Source organism: Crotalus tigris, unplaced genomic scaffold (assembly GCF_016545835.1).
Source record: "Crotalus tigris isolate CLP2741 ecotype Arizona unplaced genomic scaffold, ASM1654583v1 scf7180000018468.2839379, whole genome shotgun sequence".
In the NCBI taxonomy this organism is placed as follows: Eukaryota; Metazoa; Chordata; class Lepidosauria; order Squamata; family Viperidae; genus Crotalus; species Crotalus tigris.
Genome location: NW_024097024.1, coordinates 2,246,155 through 2,265,674, shown reverse-complemented (window position 1 = coordinate 2,265,674; position 19,520 = coordinate 2,246,155). Strand labels below are relative to the sequence as shown.

The following is a 19,520-nucleotide window of genomic DNA, read 5'->3' as shown; positions in this document are numbered from 1 at the left end:
TAAATTTCCACATCCTTTGGACATTGAAGAGTCATTTTACAGAGGAGATAAGTGATATAAAAAATTAATGAATAAAAAAATGCACTAGCAAAAAAGAGATATGTTTTCTAAGTTCAAATTGACTGGAGTCAAAAACCTTCATAATATTCACCAGAACTTGAAGATTTATATTTATTTTTAATATTAGTCTCATAAGTCTGTTTCAAAATGTAGGTTTTCCCTGTTCCTCATTCCAAGCCAAAATTTCATGGTGATTTCTTCATTAAGTTTTGACAGAGTTATCTTTGACATTTCAAGGTAAAAGGGAATGGTTAAAAAGTAGCATATTAATAAACAATGAAATTTGTTCAAAAAAGCAGGTAGAAAACTCTTAATACTTTGAACCTGAATTGCTTCTTTTTTATCACTTAACATTCTCCCTCTCAGAGCATCTTTCAAAGAATAATTTTATTTATTAACAAATTCCCTGTAGAGGAAATAATACATTTCCATTGAATCAGTCAATTAACTTTGATACATGCTTATTAAGATTGATCAATCATGGCTGATAAGTCTGCTAAGCTATTTTTCAACTAAAAAAAAACCCTGACACACCCAATTGCCCAGATTGATTATCAATATTGAGTATCAATACCAGTAGTGTTTGCCAATATCAATCACTCACTTCACAATGATCTAAGCTAATTACATACCATTTTATATCTGAGAATAGAAAATATGAGATTCTCATACTGAATCCATTGACAAATCATAGAATCCAACCTTAAATTAAATGATTTGAAATGCTATTAAACTGTATATATTATCCATCAAAATGAAGGGTTCACAATATTTATATTTTCAAAAATAAAAATAGGACATTTTAAAATACACTTTAAAATACCAATGTTTGGGTATGGTATGTTTAATGCATTTACAACAAAACATTTTCCCAATTAGACCATTTTGCTTATTCTATATCCATAGCATAGTTTAAATGTTCTAAATCACAGTATCCTGTATTCCATCCCCAAGAAGGATCTTTGCAGTCTGATAACCTTATTAAGCTGTACAAGCTAGGAGATAGAGGTAACCTTTGTAACAGTAGCAAAAGTAATCTTCACAAGCTGGTCTATTCACCCTAACTCATTCCTTCCACAAAATCTGTCTGTGAATTGCATGCTTTCATACTACAGTTAAGCTAAGTTATTTATCATTCTTAGAGAAATTGTGCCTGCAAGTTAAATCGTTCAGCATGCAGTCACTTTAGTACAGTATATATTAACCTTCTTGATATTCAAGCAAGTTGAAATTTTAGATATATGTTCTTCAGACTAGATTGTTATAAGGAAGTAACTTAATTCAGAGTAGGCTTCTCAAGATGCTGCAATGATTTCAAGTTGCCCCTGAAATTTGTTCTTCTCTTATCAATCTTAAATTCCTTAAGTTAGTTTCATAGCAGTTTGAAGTGACTTAATAAAGCATGGCTCTTTTCCCTCTGATAATATTGAAGTCACCTGTTACTCATGTTTAGCAAAATATTGTGGTTGATTGGTAAATGGATACAGACATGATTTAGTCCAGTGGTGGCAAACCTATGGCACGTGTGCCAGAGGCGGCACTCAGAGCCCTCTCTGTGGGCACGCGCGTCATGCCCCAGAGATGGCAACTATCCCTTTTCAACCAGCCTCCTGCTAACTCGCCAAGGTCCCATGTGGCCGGATGCATCCCAGCACCCATGTGCTCGCTGGCCTTTGTGTGCGGGGGCCGATGGTTTCAGGCAGCAGCCACCCCAGCCCCTGCCTCGTCTTGCCCTACGACAATGGCACTCCTGCCCTGCCTCGCCTTACCCCGCAGGACGAGCCTCCTTCCCACCGCCCCACCTGCCAGAGACCCCCTGGATTTCCCCCAATCCTGCCCCCACATGCATCCCTCCCCACGAGCAACATTGAGGCGATTATGCCCACCTTGGCAACACCCACCCAGTCTGCCATGACCACCCACAGTCACGCCCACCCAGTGGGCCACACCCATCTGGCACCCGGTAACAAATAAGTGGGTTTTGGGTTGCAGTTTGGGCACTCGGTCTCTAAAAGGTTTGCCATCACTGATTTAGTCTATATTCAAGATGTCATATATAATATTTATTTGCCACTTAAAAATGAGTTTTGTTCTGAGAATAAAGACATTCTATAACCATTATGTGATTTTGCTGAATGAACATTCATCTCAATAGGGTTTTTTTTTCCTTTTGTTGTTGCAAAGTGTTTCTAAATCTACTGTTCAATTGGTTCACATGCTCTCTTTTTAATACATATGTAAGGATCAATTATTTTTTTTCTTTTGCAAATGCCTTAAATTTCTTATTTGAAACACTTTTGCTATTTCGCAAAAACATTGAACATGGTCAGATTATCCTAATGTTTTAATAGGAGGAAATCTTGATTGTTATCTACAAGTAAACTTGATCTAATATTCACACTGACAGTTTCAATATTGTATGTGGCAAATATAGGAAATAATCAAGAAAATACCATCAAGAGGTGTAGATAACTGCATTAAATAGGTTCAAGGATATTTTCATTATCTTCTATGTTGTACACATATTATGATAGGAAATTCTGTAAGTACTACCAGAAATAAAAAATATACATCTAACATTCATATATAAGATAATATTTTTCAGAAATCATATTAGAATCAGCAGTTGGATGTTCTGGATGCTACTGAAGATTTATCTTAAAAAGTTAAAAACATACATTTGTTTTAATTCTCAGATAGATGTTAAAGCTGTCACCTAAAATTCTGATTTTTCTCAGGGGAAAAAATTAGGAAAGCAGGTTTTCACTATTTGTTAGATGTGGCTTCTATTTATCACATGGGTGTCACATTCTATTAAGGTTTAGGCCTCTGTTCAGTGTCCAATAATAAGTATACTTCCTTTTACAAATCACTAAACAAGGAAGCATGGGGCAATAAACTAACTTGCATAATGTTAAACCTCAGGCCATAAGGACTGGGGACAATTTACATTCTCAAGCTTTATTTGGTTACTTTATTCCTAAACTAATCTCCAACTTGATGTCTCTAAATATTTTGAACTGGCTATCACTGCTAGCCAGTGTGTCAAGGAGAAATCATTTACTACAAATGGAGAAGACAGTCACAGGATCTCAATATTTGATGTCAGTCCTCCTTTGCTAAACCTTTGGCTTTTAAGAGACAGATTTCTCAGATTGCTGATTACACTAATCACTGTTTAGAAAATCCATTACATAATAAATAAAACCATTGATTTTATGGGACATTTCTGATTTAATAGTCTGCACCTTTGTCTGAGAGTTATTTAATGTTTAAAAACAATTTTTAAATTTTACTGAAAGTTTTAAAACAAGGAAGGTTAATTGATCATAATACACAGTAAGAAGATAAAAAGAAAAAGAAATAAAAGAGAAAGTTAAAGTGCAAAAAGAAAAGTAGAAAAACAGAAAAAAAAGATATGAAGTGGCTTCCAATCTTTTCAGCAATTAGAAAAGTACAATACTAGATTTATCTCTTTCTCTAAGTTACATCATGACTGTTTCTATAATCTACCCTATGTACTTCATCAAACCAATATATCACAGGTTGATTTTTTTCCATTCTACGCAAAAAGTTCATGAAGGGTTTCCAGTCAGCAATAAGCATAAATTGTCTAAAATGTTATTTAATATTTGAAAAGCACTGTTCCCAAAAAAATACACTAACTTCTTTTGTTAACTTAGAATAGTAGATGACCTCATAAGATTACAGGAACCACCACCAATATTCTATTATATTCTTAAAATCTGCAATGTGATCTGGGCAGTCCTGGCTCATATTTTCTGTTTTGTTATCAACTAGCTCTAGAAAGAGTATCATAAAAAGGATAGCATAGAAACACTTACTTGAACCTGCCTTGGCAATGCTGGCACTGATCTCCCACCCAGCCCTGATCACAGAGGCAGCTGGAATTGACACATCGGCCAGAAAAGCACGAGGTTCTTTCACAAGTCTTGGACTGAGAAACTTGGGCATACAGCACCAGGTAGAGAATTCCATAACAGAGCAGCCAGTTGTTTATATCCATGAAGGTAGCAAAGCAGCAGGAGGAACAAGAAAAAGGTCTCCAGGCTCCCAGGATTACAGGAGGGCCTTCTATTCTGCGCAGGACTTTTCCCAACAGATCCAGCATCTTTGCCCACAAAGCACATCCGCAACTGGCCTGCCTGATGAACCGCGATGGGAACAGGAAAGCTGATTAGTCCAGTTGCTCGGACAGATTTAAGTAGGAGGAAAGCCGCCCCACGCACATCACTCAAATCAGAAAAGAGGCGCTTTTAAATAGGTTGTAGAAACAGGATGCCGGGAAGGGGCTGGAGACTCCTGAAGATAGTTAAATAGGAAACCGAAAAGCTTCCTCCCCAACACTTCTCACAACACCTCTGCGGGGTTCTTCAGGTTCAACGGTGGCGACCAGCTTCCCGCCTCCTCTTCCTCGTCGTCCTTAGGGCTCATTGCCCCCACTTTCCATGAGCAGAGGCTTCTCTCCTGCCCTCGCCGCTTCTTCTCACGACATGCCCCCTTTCCCGTCCCCGGTTCTCCCCGCGCCCGCAAAACCCCCTCCGCCTCCTGTAGTTCGACTCTGGCAGCGGCAGCAGGAGCAGCAATAGCAACGGGAGAGGCAAGGAGGGCAACGGAGGGGATGCTCGCTTTCAAGGCAGGAGGGCGCCGGGCGAGACCAGCGTGAAAATTTCCTCGGCGTTCTCTCCCAGCATCCCAGAGCAACGGGCCGGAGGCGGGAGGAGAGCGGCGGCTCCGGGTTTTTATCCCGCCGTGCAAGCTGGGGTAGGAAGGAAGGGCGAGAGTTAAAAGCCTTCGTCTGTCCCAGCTGACACTTTGAAAGCAGCCATTTTTAAAAGGCTAATTGTAAGCTGCTTTCTGAGGCTGGCTGGGGCCGAATCCCTCCTCTTCCTCCTTCTCCCGCTCCGCCGGTCTGATTAGATCCGTCCCTTTCTTTTGGACTACCAGGCAGGCCCCGCCTCGGCCGGGAGAAGAACGGCGGCAGCGGCTCCCCTCTCTGGAGGAAGCCCCACAGCCAGGAAAAGATTCCGCTTTAGGATCCTGGTTGCTGGAGCAACTGCCCTGGAACGGATGGGGAGGCACTGAGGGTCCCTTCCATTTCTGAGCCCAGCCGAAAGTGAAAGGAGCGTGCTTCCTCCCGCCCCGCAAAGTTTCTGCCCGGGTTTCTGGCGGCCTCAAGATCGAAAGGAAAGTCTCCCCTCCGTCTTTGGAATGGCAACGCCGCCGCTGGCTGCCGCTTCAGCCTCTCCGCCAGCTTTGCAGGGCAGCTCTAGAAAGAAACTACTACACAAAGAAGAGCTGAGCATGTGCAGCAGCCGAGGAGCCCCCCCTTAAAGGCGCAGTGCCTGTCTCCATTGCATCACTTGGAGCGTGACCCGCGCGGAGGAGAAGCGCTGGATCTGCCGGGGAAGGAGGCGAACGAGCACGCGCAGCGGGGACAGAGGATTGCTCTCTTTTCCGCAGGAGACGATGCGAGTTCCTGAACTTTATGTGCAAAAACAAACAAACAAAGCCGAGACTGGAAGCCATTTCCAGACGTGCTTTGTAAACGCCGTGGCTCATTGCGGCAAAATTTCCAACAGAAGGACAGCTATCAGCAATCAACCTTGTTCCGACGGTGTGTGTTTTTTCTATAGCTACCACTTTTTTCCTCTAGTCATGCCTCCGTTGAACTTTATAGTACAGGCGGTCCTCGACTTAACAACCATTTCTTTAGTACCTGTTCAAAGTTACAACGTTACTGAGAAGAGCGACTTAAAACCGTTCTTCACACTTAACTACTACTATTGTGACAACCCCATGGTCATGTGACCAAAATTCTGCTGTTGGGCAACTGGCGTGTATTTATGACGGTCCTGAGGTCAAATGATCACCTTTTACAATCTTCTGACCAGCAAGGTCAATGGAAAAGCTAGATTACCTTTACAACCATGTTACCATAACTAACTTCACCACTGCAGTGATTCACTTAACTGGCAAGACAGGTTATAAAATGCGGCAAAACTCACTTAATAACGGCAATGGAAATGTTGGGCTCATTTGTGTTCATAAGCCAAGAGCTATCTGTATAAGTATTTACAACGAGTGGAGCTTACTGTTGCCATTATGCCACCTCCATTTTTTTGCTTTTTGTGCTTCAGTTTTGTATTATTTTTAATGAAGATGATGAACAAAAAATGATCCACCTTAATTCTGTTTCTACTCCATTATGCCAGAAGCATAATTTTTCTGCAAAGCTTTCTGAGCTAAGCATTCTGTTTGCTAGTGCCAATGGTAGTAGTAGATAGTGTGTATAGAACTTTTGTGATTATTTGACAGTGATTTGAAACATGTTAACATTGGCTCCATGAGCATAAGTATATTCAGAATTTGCTTCTTAAAATCAGCTTTCCATCTTTTCTAAGATTTTTATTTCATTTCACTTCATTTTCTTATACTGGTCAGAACATAAAATAAGATACAGAAATTGCTGAATAGTGGAGAAAAAAGTTATGCTGAACCCCTAGTGGCAGCATTTCCTTTCTAATGAAACAACTGATGGCCTTCCATAGATTTTTTTTTCCTGTTAATGTTATGCTGCAGTGGCCATCTCACACTGAATTGTCTTTTTTTTTTTACTAGTATGGCCATATAATGTACAGATGGATTTTAAATGAACTTGCAAATGGAAAACTTCTGCTGCTCTCTCTGAGAGCTAAAATAGAATATCAACTTGATAGAAAAGGGCCTAAAATTGAGTTAAAAAGTGATGCTTATGATGTAGAATCTCTATCAGAATTATGCAGCAATCTTTTGCCAGGGAATAAGCTTTACAGAATATATTGTACACTCTATTTTCTCAACATTAACTTAAAGTAGCATGAATCCCTCATTATGCCAGCATATAACAATGGTGTCATAAAATTGGATATTCACATTACAAATTCCTTTCATGTTTCTGTTACAGCTATCTGCCAAATAGTTGTTCGACACAACACAAGAGCATTCTGAAACAAACCATTCAACACTTGAGGCAGTAATACATAAATGGAAGAGAATCTGACATTATTAAGCAATTCTGTAGGTTCGTCTTGGCTTCCCTGAACTGCTTTCTCTATCATCTTCTCAGAATCCATCTGGAACATGTTGTAAGTTAAAAATAATGTTCAGTGAAGAAACACATTGGAAGATAGCTCTTAATCAAAACTACGTGTCTCCAAAAATCTTAAATGAGAGGCACCAAACAGATTCCAATTTGATCGGAGCAGAGGGAAAAAGCACCTCACAAGAGTAAAAGCAACCATGTCGTTATTATTCAGCTAGTTGCTTAAAACCGAAATTAAACAACTGCTGAAATTGAGTAGATACTGTTCTGGACCCATCAGTTAAATAGATCTGTATGTTAGAATGTTTGGCATTTATTGGGTTAAGTGCTGTCTCCTTAAGAGATGGCTTATGGGTAATGTAGTTAGTTATTCAGTGAATCCCATTGTTAACAAGTCTGTAGGAGGAGCCACTAAAGTTCATCACAGGATATCCTGGCTACGTGCCAGCTCGTGTTTAATTGTCTTTGTGCAAACCAACCATGCAGCACACATGGACATCGAATGTAATCAGGCAAAAGTGAATATGGAGGAATTATTGATTTTACCGACATAATGGACAAATGTTCACTACTGGACATATCTTCAGGAATGTAAGTTTCTGTTAAGGATTCCTGGATTAAATATTTGTTTAAATCCATTTTGTTGTGTTATCTATCTGGGTCTGAATTGGAAGGCAATTCAGTTCAAGGTCCAGAATATATCAAACTAGAAGACTGAACCTCAAACTATGTATTTGTGTTTATGCATTGTTTGATGTAACACTTGTTTATCTATGTTATAATTGTGCATGTTTTCTATTTACCTTATAGTTATGCATGTTTTGATACTATGTTTTGCCTATTTAGTCACTAGTTAGTTAGCAATGAGAATTGCATGCTTTAATGCTACGTTTTTTGCTTATTTCAGTTAGTTAGTAGTAGAAATTTATATTTCCAAGCGGAGAGTGTTCTGGATCAATCAGATAGATCTGTATGTTAGAATGTTTGGCATTTATTGGATTAAGCGCTGTCTCCTTAAGAGATGGCTTATGGGTAATGTAGTTTTAGCTAGTCAGCTATCCCATGTTAACAGGTCAGTAGGAAGAGCCTCTAATATCATCACAGGATATCCTGGCTACGGGCCAGTTCATGTTTAATTGTCTTTATCAAACTAACCATGCAGCACGCATGGACATCAAATGTAATTAGGCAAAAGTGAATATGGAGAAATTATTGATTTTACCAACATAATGGACAAATGTTCACTACTGGATGCATCTTCAGAATGTAAGTTTCTGTTAAGGATTCCCGGATTAAATATTTGTTTAAATCCATTTTGTTGTGTTACCTTTTTTTAATTTTTATTTATTCTTTTTTCACTGTACAACAAAAAAAATAAAAATGAAAAAATACATTTTTTTCCTTTAACAGAACTGTGTTATACATCTCATATATATTATTTACAATTTATTTACATCAGTAATCATATCTTTCTCCGTTCTAGCCAATTATAACATTTGTTCCATATTTCATAAAATTCTATTGCTTCCTTGTCTTTTAATTCTAGCGTAAGTTTATTCATTTCTGCACATTCTAGAATTTTGTGTACGATCATATTGTTTGTAGGTATGTTTTCACCCTTCCAACACTAGGCATATACTATGCGGGTTGCTGTTAATATATGTATAATGATGTATTGGAGTTGTTTTTCCATCTTTAAATTTATTATTCCCAAAAGAAATAGTTCCGGTTTGAGTTCAATTTGCACCTTAGTTATCTCCTGTATCCAATTCCTAATCTGTTCCTAATAGGTCTTTGCTTTAGGGCACAGCCACCACATGTGATAAAATGTTCCTTCCTTATTTTTACATTTCCAACATTCCGGATTCATATTTTTGTACATTTTGGCCAATCTCGCTGGTGCTAAATGCCATCTATAGAACATTTTGTATTGATTTTCCCTATACGCAGTTGACAGCGTCAGTTTGCAATTTATGTTCCATAATCTTTCCCATTCTTCCAGTTTTATATTTCGGCCCACATTTCATGCCCACGCTATCATTGTCCCTTTCACTATTTCTTCCTCCAAATCTACCTCTAATAAATATTTATAAGTTTTTGTTAAAAATTTTCCTTCCTTGCCTGTTAAAATTTTATCCAATTGATGTGGAGTTTGGTTTATTCCGTGCTCTTCCATATCCTTATTATATTTAGATTGGATCTGTAAATATGGCCACCAGTCTATAGTTATTCCTTGTTCTAATTTTTCTCTTAATTTGAGGTTTCCTTGATTATCTAATAGTTCTTTGTATCTGATCATCTTTTTTTTATCCAGAGTGTTAGGGTAGATCGTTGCCTCCATCAGTGAAGTCCAATTTGGGATTTTCCTATAGTGTCTTTTTTTAACTTTTTCCCGAATCAGTGCATCTCTTATCTGATGTTGATAAAAATATGTGTGTGTTTTCTTATGTTTTCCCCATAAAAAGGCGTGCTTACCAGCCTGTAAGTCATGCGCTTCGATCATTAACACCCTTTTATTGTCTAGGTTTATCCAATCCTTGATCCAAAGTAGTCCAGCTGCTTGATAGCCCAAGTCCACCTCTACTTCTACTATCTTGTAATATTTTCATGTTTATCCGTGCTTTTTTGCCCGCCCAAATAAATTTATTTATTATTTTGTCCAATTCCTCCAAAAAAATTTTCTCTAGTTTTATCGGGACTGTTTGGAATAAGTATAATAATCTTGGTAATACATTCATTTTAATCAACGCAATCCTACCTAATAATGATAATTGTAATTTCCCCCAAGTCTCAAAATGTTTTTTCAGTTGTAATATTAATTTTTTATAGTTATCATCTTTTATTGAGGAACACCTTATAGTTAGCCAAATTCCTAAATATTTGATCTTTTTTACAATTTGCAATTCCAGATTCTCTTCTAATTTCCTTTTCTGTTTTTCAGTTAGGTTATTAACTAACATTTTGGTCTTCTCTCTGTTAATTTTTAATCCTGCCACTATTCTGTATTTTTCTATTTCATTCGTCAAAATATTTCCTCTCTCTATTGATTCCTTAATAAAAAAAGACCAAATTGTCCGCAAATGCCTATGTCTTATATTCTTCAGTTTTAACCTGTACCCCTTTTATCTCTTTATTGGCTCTAATTTGAGTTAATAGTACTTCTAAAGTCAATATAAAAAATAGAGTGACATTGGGCATCCCTGTCTTACCCCCTTATTAATTTCAAAGATTTTTGTATTATCTCCATTAATTATCACGCTGGCTCTTTGTGTCTTGTGTATTGCCTTTATCGTATTCTTGAATTTCCCTCCAAATTTCATGTCCTCAATCTGTTGGAACATAAATTGCCAACTGAGATTATCAAATGCTTTCTGAGCATCTAAAAAAATTAGTGCTACCTGTTTTCCCGGATGTGCTTCGTAATATTTTAAGACATTTAACACCGTTCTCGTATTATTTCTAATTTGTCTTGTAGGTAAAAAATCATTTTGATCTGGGTGTATTATATCCTGTAATATTAGTTTCAATCTTTCTGCAATTATGGTAGTAAAAATTTTATAATCAGTGTTCAACAACGAGATTGGCCTATAATTTTTAATCTGTTTGGAGTCTGTGCCTTCTTTTGGGATAAGGGATATGGTGGCTTCTATCCAGGAGTCTGGTGATTTGGCTGTCTCCAACACATCATTATACACCTCAATAATATTGTTGCGTTATCTATCTGGGTCTGAATTGGAAGGCAACTCAGTTCAAGATCCAGAATAGATACCTTTCTCCTTTTTGGCATATTAAAATACAGTTTCTGAACAGAAGTTCTCCTTGTTTTAGGTTTTATAATCTTCAGTGTCTAATTGAAGTAGGCTTCAAAGAGTCAAAGCTTCAATTTTATCTTTTGATGACGAATCTTCCAGTATAATGTACAAAATAATGGGAAATATTCCCAGTCACATATCAATTCCTCATTCATATTTGAATGAGGTGAATTCATATTTCTTTGGTAAAGTGACCTTTCTATTCAATGTGGCAAGGCCACAATCTGGAAGAATAGCCCAAAAGATCTTATAAATAAATGATATCAGAGTAGAATGAAAGGTTTCAACCCCAATAGAAATGCTTACAAATTTAGGCAACTACCTGAACAAAATCCATATTTGATGATAAATGTATTGTTCAGTTCTCAGCAATTAGAAATGTTAGGAAATTATGTTTTTCTTTTAATAATAATAGCAGCCTTCTAGAGACAAAAAGTTATACAGTAATGAGAAATATAAGCAGTAAAGCATTTTGACCAAGCTCATGTCCGTCATTTGTATTTAGTCTACCCAGAATTCCTAGCTAGTGTAGACTATGACCACCCTGGCTGGAAATGTTAGGGGTGCATTGCTACAATACCTCAGATTAGATATGTCTGTTTTAAGAAAAACAAACTACAACCAAATTTGTAGTTCAAAAAGAGCATCTGGGATTTAATTTTTCTGCATGATTTCTACCAACTTATGATCAATTAAGTGTTTCCTTATATTATACTTAAGCATCACTCGATATTCTGTGAAAGCCCAAAAAATAAAAAATAAAAAACATTGGATGTAAACAAAGATTTGTTTTATTTATTTCGCCATGCAAAGTGTTATAGCATTGCCCATAAAGGAGCTTCTGTTATTTATTCATTCTGAATTATTGCTTGTACTAGGTTACACTCATACAATAAGTGAACAGACTTGTAGTTGTAATTAAGCTTAAACAGCAAGAGTATTTATATTTTCTTTTTATTATTGTACTTCCTTTCTTATTGTATTTTCCTTGGTATGTATACTTATATACACTGTGAGACTGAAATATATGCACATAAATTAGGCAAACAAAAAAGGATTCTACTTCTTTTACTGCTGAATGTCACATAGCATCATTTAGAGATGTTAAAATTCTAGATAGTGTGGGATTTGTAATTGCCTTTGCTAGTTATACTAATTAAATGATGAACTTCCTTAGTTAGAAATCTAAGGGAGAATCTGAGTGAAAGCAACACAATATGGTATTTCGTATTCTGAATATTTTTATGCCAATATACAGTATTAAACATGACAATTACTTGTGATTAACAGATTTCATATAGAAGCCAAAATAGCTTTTCTTCAGAATAAAAGTTCACAGTGAGAGATTTATGTAGGATTTGAGAATGTGTTCTACATAAAGAAAAAAAAATCAAACCTATAGAATGCTATGTTTACAGATCAGTTTTTGGAAGCATAAAATAATAAATTTTATCTCCAGAAAGATTTGTGATATAGGATTGTGATATATTGATCAAAAAGTCTTGTTTTAAGGTCGAGAAAAAGGTGAAATATTTGGAGGTTATGTTGACAAATACAAAACTGTTTCACACTAATTATGTGCCTCTCTGGAATGATATTAAAAAGGATTTAGAAAGATGGGATAAATTTCTACTGTGTAGAATTTTGGTACTTAAGATGAATGTTTTACCAAAGATGATATTTTTGTTTCAGACATTACCAGTATTTGCAACTAATATTCTATTTAAACAATGGCAGAGGGATATTTCCAACTTTATAGAGCAAGGGAAGAAACCAAGAATTAGATATAAGTTACTACAAGATGCTAAGGAAAGAGGGGGCTTGGGTTTACCAGATTTGAAATTCTATTTTGATGCATGTTGTTTGATCTGACTAAAAGAATGGGTGAACCTCTAGAATAAGAGGCTACTTGATTTAGAAGGTCATGAATTAAAATTTGGATTGCACAGATATTTATGGTATGATAAAGTTAAAGTAAATGTTGATTTCAACAATCACTTTATTAGATGTGCCATATTAAGAGTTTGGAATAAATACAAAACGAAGTTTTTTATAATTGCCTATATGGGTGTCTTCCCAAGAAGCTTTTTTTTCAAAAAAAAAACTGAATTTGGAAAGTGAATATGTAAAAACATTGTATGGTTCAGTGGGCAAGGAACTTTGGATATAATGTGATGGTTGAACAAGTCACACTAAACTATAATTTAAAACAAACTGTTTATAAGATGATGTATCGCTGGTATTTAACACCAGATAAATTATCTAGATTCTAGAACAGTGGTGGTGAACCTATGGCACACGTGCCAGAGGCGACACTCAGAGCCCTCTCTGTGGGCACATGTTCTGTTGCCCAAGCCTTGCCTCCCCCTGTGACCCCCTCCTCACCAGCAGCCCCCCTGGAGGAGAGTCGCCCCCGAGCATAGCCCACGCGGAGCAGCACAGCCAAGGACATGGCAGCCAAGCAGCTTAGACAAGACTCTGCCCTCATGCCTCATCACGCACAGTTGATGCTGTAGGGCGCAGGCAGAGGGCGTGACCACAATGGCGCTGCTGGGCTGCCTGGGCGATCGGTGGACCCTGGAGGCGGTGAGTGGCCCTGCGGGCAGACGGGGTGGGCAGGGCAGGGAGTGGAGCGGGGGTGGGGCCAGTTTTTGGGCACTCAGTTTCCAAAAGTTTCACCACCACTGTTCTAGAATGTATAAAAGTATTTCAAATGAATGCTGGAAATGTAAATATAGGACCTTTTATCATTTATGGTGCACATGTGATAAAGCAAAGAAATATTGGAGTAGGATTCATATTTTAATATAGAAAATTCTTAAAGATAAAGATGAAACCAGAAACTTTTCTTTTGGGCTTAATAGAAAAAGACTTGGGGATAAAATTGGAACTTTGATTTTATATATGTTGACGGTAGCAAGAAAACTGTACACACAAAAATGGAAGGATATGTCGATTCCTACTATGGACGAATGGCTACAGAAGCTGATGGAGTTGGCAGAGATGGCTACACTGACTGTTTTGATAAGTGCTTTTTTTGAAAAAAAAAAAAAAAAAAGTGCCAGAACTCACACATATCATACAACCCGGCTTGCCTACCCTACAAGGTTTTATCCAAAAAAGATGCCGGAACTCCGTTCTGGGCGTTCTATGACAAAAAAAGCCCTGGTTTTGCTTCTACTCAGGACAGCTTCTGGACTTTGTGCTTGAGGTGGAAAAAAATGAAACTTTGATTTTGGATTTTACTGATTAGATTGATTTGTTATAGAAACGGATAGTTTATACTATTATGGAAAAATAAAAGTTGAGGTTCAATGTTATTGAACACTGGTTCAATCAATGCAGTCTATTCTACCAAGGTTGGAGACCCCTGGATTAAACTATTCAGACCCCAGAAGCCCAGAAGCATGCCTTCTCTCCTTTGGAATGAAGTTGCCCCCGACTTCTGAACAGCTCCTATCCTGCTGTGTTCTGAAAACGCCTCTGCCAAGGATGACTAAAGCCTCATTTTTATATAGGTTATTTCCCAATTATTATCTCGCTATCTCTGCCCTTCTTTTTATTTTGTCATTTTTTTACATCCTGTTTTCAGCTGGCATGTACATTTTAATAATAAGAACTGGTAGGACCATAAAACAGAGAAAATAATAGAAAATGAAGAAGCTAAAATGCTCAGAGCCGTTGGAATTCAAACAGGGAAGCATTTGCCATACAACATCCCAGACTTAACAATTGTAAATAAGAAAGACAAAAAAGTCGGGATAGTGGATGTGACACTACCAGAAGGCAGCAGAATAGAAGAAAGAACTTGAGAAAATCATAAAATGCAAAGACCTGCAAATAGAAATAGAACGATTGTGACAAAAGAAAGCAAAGACAATAGCAAAGATATTACCAGTAGTAATAGGCACCTTGGGTGCAATTCCAGAACATCTGGAAATCTACCTGAACACAGTCTATATTGGAAAAATCACCATCAGTCAATTGCAAAAGACAGCTTTACTTGAAACAGCTTACTTTTAACACTATCAAACAGCAACATTTGCCTATCCCAGATCCTTACGAAGAACTTGATTGGTAGATAAAAATGCCAAATTCAGTCTAAATATCTGCAATTCTTTATAGCAGCTACATTTTTGATTGCACAGTTGCCTTTTGCATATATACATACACATACTCTATCTACAGTTGATATTGTAATTATTAATTATAAGGACTTTGAGATACAGGAACATTCATTTCTTGATTCTTTAGTGCAAAATGTTCCATATATTCTACTACTGTGCATGCTGCTAGTTTAATGATTTATTTCTCATCTAATTTTGCTAGACATCACCTACAACTAGAACCTATTTTAATGAATTCCTGAAGGGGTTGTCTGTCAGTTTGCTTTCCAAGAAGCTGATACAGCATTCTTTCAGCAACAGGATTTGTTTGGCTCTCATCCAATGCTCAATCAAATGTTAACGTATTTTAAAATCCAGCTCTCAACTAGTAAATAAGGAATACTGAAACGCATAAATATATGCAGGAATACATGGAGTAGATAGTACAAACATATAGAAGATCTTTTGGGAGACTGGGGAATGAAATCATAGCATATTTTTAGGAAGAAAGTGCTTCAGTTTTGCTAATAACAGCAACTGCAATAAATATTTTTAAAAAGTTGGAAATATTTATTTCCAAAATGAGAGCATAACATACATAAAGTTTAGTCCACCTGATGCTTTTTAATAATATAAATATTTGAGAAGGAGGCATTTAATTCTAAACTAAAACACAAAGATAAGAAAATGAAATATTTTAAAAGAGAAAAACTATGGACATGAATACATGCATAGAAAATATTCATATATGACGACTAATTTTGTAATAAAAAGGGATACTGCCTTCAAGTTATACTTGAGTTTTGCAGATTTGCCTGGATTATCTATGCTCCTTTCTTGAATTATTGTCCTTTACTATTGTCTTCTTTGTTTTTTTAACTTCTCTTTCTTCCTACAATCTTCCTAAGTGGTTCTCCATTCATGCACTAACCAGCCACATCTTTGGTTAGATTTCTGTATATCCGATAAAACTACTTTATCCTTTCTCTTGAAAGGTAACTTGTACAAGTTAGTGCAAAGTGGAAATCAAATAAATAATTACATGTAAATTGATCATCTATTAAATATTTATTATTATCAGTACTGATATCTCCCATCAGTCACAACTGATTCAGAGATATCCCGGTAAGAGAAGTGAAGAGATAACGTTTGCTTATTCTTCAAACTCCCTAATTTGGGTCTCACACATCTACAATTATAGCAATTATTAGGGAGATTCAGCAAAATCTGTCACTCTTCTGCTGTCAGCTGCAGCTTCCTTCCATATTAAAAAGTTCCACAGGGTGCTCACTTCAGGAGCACTTACGCTAAAATTGGAATAATAATAATAATAGTAAAGTTGGAAGGGACCTTGGAGGTCATCTAGTCCAACCCCCTGCTCGGGCGGGAAACCCTACACCATTTCGGACAAATGGCTGTCCAGTCTCTTCTTAAAAACTTCCAGTGTTGGAGCATTTACTGCTTCTGGAGGCAAGCTGTTCCACTGATTAATGATACAGAGAAGATTAGCAAAAAGTTTCACAGAAGGAAAGGAACTTTGTTCCATAGAAGAAAAAGCCACAAACACACAAGAAGTCTGCTGAGCAAAGAGGCTTTTTTGGTTCCAGATGAAGGGTCTTTCCACTGGCCAAAATGTCAAGACCAAAAATCTTAGCTGGCAAGTATTGGAATGTGCTTGTTGTGCATTCAAATATGTATTTAAGCCCTATTTAAGAAATGATTTATTATTCCCTATCTAACATTACTCTTTTCAATGAACTGTATTACTTGTTTGTCTGTTTTTTGAAATATGACCTACATTGTCTTCTTTTCAATTTGGTAAAAACTAACTTGCTTGAATAAATGCTGATTTGAGCTGAGAGCCTAAAACCACACACTGCCCATCACTCACAACAATGCATAAAGTCAGAGTCTGGATGCATTAAGAGTTAGAGTGGCACCAAATTAATAATAAAAGGCAGAGATGAATGAATGTGATCTTTATTACTTTTCATACTCTCATTTGTACAAACAGATAAAATTACATATACTCACAGGCATGATCTGCTATTGAATTTCTTCTATTTCCCATAACTATTATTCAGCTTTCCCAGAAATCTTATTAACCAATGGAATATTTGTATTCTATTAACCCCCCCCCATTGCATCCCAACAATGGAACAAGCAGGGAATAGATTACAGAGAATTATTTGTCAGAACGCTAAAATACAAATCTTCAGCATCTGATGAAAGGCTAGTTACCTCGTACTTTTGATGTATTTCATAGTTGCAATAGCTTTCCTCCTTTAAAGTAAAATCAATCTACAAATGCTAACACATATTTTTAAAATTTATACCACTAAAAAGCTAAAGATAAAATTATATAGGTCCATTAAATAATTAAATGAAAGCCTGAAAGGTTGACATAAATAAGATTTTGTAATGTGTCCAGCAAATAAAAAATCTTTGAAGACCTGAGCCAATCAAATCATTCTAACATGAATGCCAGAGTTGCCTTGAACAGCAAGCATATAAATTTAATAAATAAATAAAAATGCAAGTATAGTTAAAACATGTTAAAAATAACAGCTCACAGATTGGAAGAAGGCAATGTACATACCAACAACAAAGAAAGCAGACATAACAGAGTATGCAAACTATCATACTTAATGCTTAGGAACATCTAACACAGATTAAAACCCTACATTACCAGATGCTGAAGCTGATTTTGGTACAGATTGAGGAACGATAAACATTATTGCTTATGCTTGCTGGATAACTGAGTCAGCGGAGTCAGTATGTGTTCCATTGACTACAGAAAGGCATTCAATTGTGTCAACCATGCTCTGTCCTTGTATTCATGCAACACCTACTGCATATAAGAATAGGAAATCACAGACCAAGTAGAACATGGTATAAATAAACTGGTATTAAGTCAACAGTGGAATCAGACAAAGCTGCATAATCTTATTTATTCTATATGCTGAATATATATTATGGAAGCCTGGTTTGGAAAAGTATCAATATGATCCTAAAACTGAACAAATAAACATCAGTTAACATGCTGCACTGATAATACTACTTTGATAGCTGAAATCCAAATGTTCTCCAAACTCTTGAAATTAAAATCAAGGAGCATAGTGAAAAATGGGAGTAAGATTAAATATAAAGACCAAACTGATGACACTAAGTATAGCAACAATTCTGAAATTTATAATGAAAATATTGAAATACTGGATAGCTACTGCCTTTTGGATCAACTATCAACAGTAAAGTTACAAGCAGTCAAGAAATATCCAATAATGCAATCAACTCTTTGGAAATGCTAAATAGGTAGTCTTCAGTTTATGATGTTTCATTTAACAACCGTTCAAGTTATGACAGTGCTAAAGAAAGTAAGTTATGACCAGTCCTTGCACAACTGTCACAACATCCTCATAGTCATGTGATCAAAATTTGGGTGCCTGACAAGTGACAGATTTTTTAATGGTTTCAGTGTCCCAGGGTCATGTGATCACCATTGGTAATCTTTTCAGAGGCCTTCCGCCTCTGAATCAATGGGAGAAGCAAGATTTACTTAACAACCTCAAAATTTGCTTAATGACCTCAACAAAAACATATCATAAAATTGGGTGTGACTCACTTAACAACTATATTACTTAGCAACAGAAGTTCTAGTCTCAATTGTGGTTGTTAGTCAAGGACTACTTGTAAAAAATTAACTTGCTACATCATTGTCAATTATTTTTCTGTTTCATGAGTAGACATTTCACGGCATGTTCTTGTATAAAAATTATTTTATTCTGTGTCTCCTATTCATTGCATTCACTGGGGAATTATTTGTCTCCCACAGATATCCATGAAGTCTGTGTGATCAGACAGTTCACAGGCATATTCACTGAATAATTCTAATCTAGCTAATTTCCTGGTTGCCAATATCCCCTGCTATTTTATTCCTGGTCTTCCTTCTAAATAGAATCTCATCATAGTGCCAACCAGAATGTAGGAGTGCTTTCTCTTTTTAACATATTAATTGTTTTCTCAAAGAGGAATTAATTTGAACATGAAAGAAAGGCAAAAGGAAAGATAATATTTTAAAAACCTAGTAAAATAACATAGACAAACTGCTTTAAGGAAAGAGCAGAAAAGAAAGTTTGTAGCAGGTTCTCTTTTTCCATTTAATAAAGCAAAAGACACTCTTGCAGATTCACGTTCTAATTATTGTATTCATAGTTTTTAATCAGTAGGCATAAAATAATGGAAAAATAGAGAAAACCATGTGCCTCTTGTTCCACCTCAGCTAAATAGAAATTTTCTGAAAGGTTTATTGTCTTATTACATTTTAAATGACTGCTGATATTTGTGTATAAAGCATTTAAAACAAGAGAGTATTTTCTTCATTTATTCTGATTTCCTACAGGTAGTAGGTAACTATTCATATAAAACACAGTTGTCAAA

At 36.3% G+C, this 19,520-nt stretch overlaps 1 protein-coding gene across 4 annotated transcripts in view; it reads right to left on the bottom strand.

Moving 5' to 3' along the window:
* ATRNL1 (attractin like 1) overlaps window positions 1-5,385 on the bottom strand; it is a 523,512-nt gene extending 518,127 nt beyond the window's left edge. The window contains exon 1 of one of the 4 annotated variants that reach the window (XM_039352770.1): window positions 3,906-5,385. In XM_039352770.1, the coding sequence (XP_039208704.1) occupies window positions 3,906-4,192 (287 nt within the window). In that variant the 5' untranslated portion in view covers window positions 4,193-5,385. The remainder of the gene's footprint in view (window positions 1-3,905) is intronic. The other 3 variants (XM_039352769.1, XM_039352768.1, XM_039352766.1) reach the window with 3 other exon arrangements.
* Window positions 5,386-19,520: the final 14,135 nt, after the last annotated feature.